This window comes from Pundamilia nyererei, unplaced genomic scaffold, assembly GCF_000239375.1.
Source record: "Pundamilia nyererei isolate P.nyererei 1_Seehausen unplaced genomic scaffold, PunNye1.0 scaffold00061, whole genome shotgun sequence".
Lineage (NCBI taxonomy): Eukaryota > Metazoa > Chordata > Actinopteri > Cichliformes > Cichlidae > Pundamilia > Pundamilia nyererei.
In genome coordinates, this window is record NW_005187462.1 from 1,756,703 (window position 1) to 1,759,000 (window position 2,298).

The 2,298-nt window shown below is 42.2% G+C and overlaps 1 protein-coding gene across 1 annotated transcript in view; it reads right to left on the bottom strand.

Annotated features, from left to right (window-relative positions):
• Positions 1-745: 745 nt before the first annotated feature.
• LOC102210819 (T-cell acute lymphocytic leukemia protein 1 homolog) overlaps positions 746-2,298 on the bottom strand; it is a 6,061-nt gene continuing 4,508 nt past the window's right edge. The window contains exons 2-3 of the mRNA XM_005735027.1: positions 2,163-2,227; positions 746-1,365 (exon numbers count right to left, since the gene is read on the bottom strand). Coding sequence (XP_005735084.1) covers positions 932-1,365; positions 2,163-2,227 — 499 coding nt within the window. The 3' untranslated portion in view covers positions 746-931. The remainder of the gene's footprint in view (positions 1,366-2,162; positions 2,228-2,298) is intronic.

Sequence of the window (2,298 nt, forward strand, 5' to 3'; positions counted from 1 at the left end):
CACCCTTAAGTCAGACTGAAGTATGCCGAGGACTTCTTGGACAAAGACTATATGAGTATGTGATGATATCAGTTTATTGCAGCTCTTCACTCAACCATCAGGTGCAAATTTAGAAAAAAAGAAATGAAGAATTTATGATAGTCTTGCACGAGTGAATCAGCAGGTTGTCATTAATGAAGAGGAACAGCATCAGTTTCTCTGTATTTTTATTTCTCTGTATTCAGATATGAGCATCACACCTGCGCATCATCACAGATTTCATCAGTGGACAAAAAGACATTTTTATTAACATTAAAATCACCAAAGGTTCCTCATGAAAGAACCTGAATCTGGTTACTGGTTCTTCTGCTTCATGGCAGAACATCACCCTGAATATCAAACATAAAACACACAAACAACAAGGAAAGCACACGTCTAATAACACTGATACATGTGAATATCACATGAACTTTTTTCATTAGTGAATTACTAAATGCAGAATAATTCATATTTATGGATAATTCCATGTGTGCTTTTAAAGCTACCAGCCATCACTCTGTGCTTTTATTTAGCTACACTAACATCTCAATCATGTATTAAATGGCCTTTAAAATCCACATTTCCCTTTCACTCTGTTCACCTCACTGAGGAAGAATATCATCAGTTTAACCCAAAACATTTACAATATGAACAGATGTTCCCAATGCCAGTACGTCTGACCTGTAATCATTTATTCATGAAGATCAATAATTCATCTGTCTGCTGCATGAAGTGTCCTGTATCATTTTTGTGATTTTCTAAAACCAGTCAGAAATAATGCAGAGGCATTGTCTGACGAAAAGCTTGTAAACGACGAAGGTTTCTGTCTTGTTAGTGTTCCCTGTTTACATCTTTGTGTTTGAGGCTGAATCAGCTGACTGACGACAAACAGCAGAACTGGAGCACAGGAGCATCAGTCTGACCCCAGACTGCAGGGGCTTTCACATCTGGAGTGATGAAACAGTCTCAGCTGATCTCTGCTCGACCTGCTCAGCTGTACCTGCTGGTACTGGAGCTGCCTCTGCTCCCCCATCAGCCCATCAGAGTCTCCCTCTGATGAACTCTCGCAGGTGGAGTTAGGTGATGGCGTCCCCTGCAGTCTGTCCTCCTCCAGCCTCACAGCCTGGCTCTGTGGGGCCCCGCTGAGGTCTTGCTCAGTCAGTAGATGGTCCAGAAAGCTGATGTACCTGAGGGCGAGGCGTAGGATCTCGTTCTTGCTGAGCTTCCTGTCTGGGGGGTGGGTGGGTATGAGACGTCGCAGCTCTGCGAATGCACCATTCACGTTCTGCTGGCGCCATCGTTCTCGACTGTTGGTGAAAATCCGACGTACCACTCTGGGACGGGTACCTGAGGGGAGAGCAAAGAAGGGTCAGCTGGAGAACCACATCTAAGGATGTAAGGTTGGGTACAAAGTAGCTGAGTGACCCTCAACACAAGCATGTGCAGTGACAAAAAAACAACTGTTTTGTTCTAGTAGGAAAAATCTAATAAAAGAACCAAATAAATAAAAGAGAACTACAGAAGTGAAGGAAACAGAGACGAACACCTGACAAAGACTGACTCACATTAAACACACAACATGAAGACAAGGATTACAAAATACAGGTGAAGTCAGAAAAGAACGAAGAAGGGAAGTGGAAAAAAACTGAAAGCTGCATGAATTGGAGAGGGAGAAACAGTGAGACAAACAGAGGAAAGACGGGAAGCAAAGAAGAGAGAATCTTCAAAAACACAAGGACAAGGATTCACAACTGAAGCCACTGAACAGTGGAGAGAACACGACACCTTAAACAGAACCACGTGAAGAAGAAACACAATCTCACTCTGTCTGTAAAACATCTTTTTATGCAGCATCATCGTCAAGGTTTTATCTTTAATAGAAAGGAAAACTGCGAAGCTTTTTACAAATTAAAACAGCCCTCTTTCATCTTATACTTGTCTGATTTATTTATAATTTACGGTTGAAAACAGCTGCTAGTATCGATAACCACTTATAACTAATAAGTGGACCTTTTGAATGTGATATTATTTTTCTTAAATGCTGAATTAAGTAAAGCTTAATGCTGCTAAGATGTCTTTTGTCAGCTCTATAGAAGAGCACACTAACATGCGTGTCTCCATATCTGGTGATGCAGTGAACTCACCCTCAGTGAGGTTCCTCTCCCACGGAGCCGCTCTGAGCTTCGGGGCGATGCGTGGATCTGGATCACTGCACACAGACACACAGACACGTTGGTGAGGAGCAGAAAAATCCTCCTTGGTGATGAATTATGGAAACTC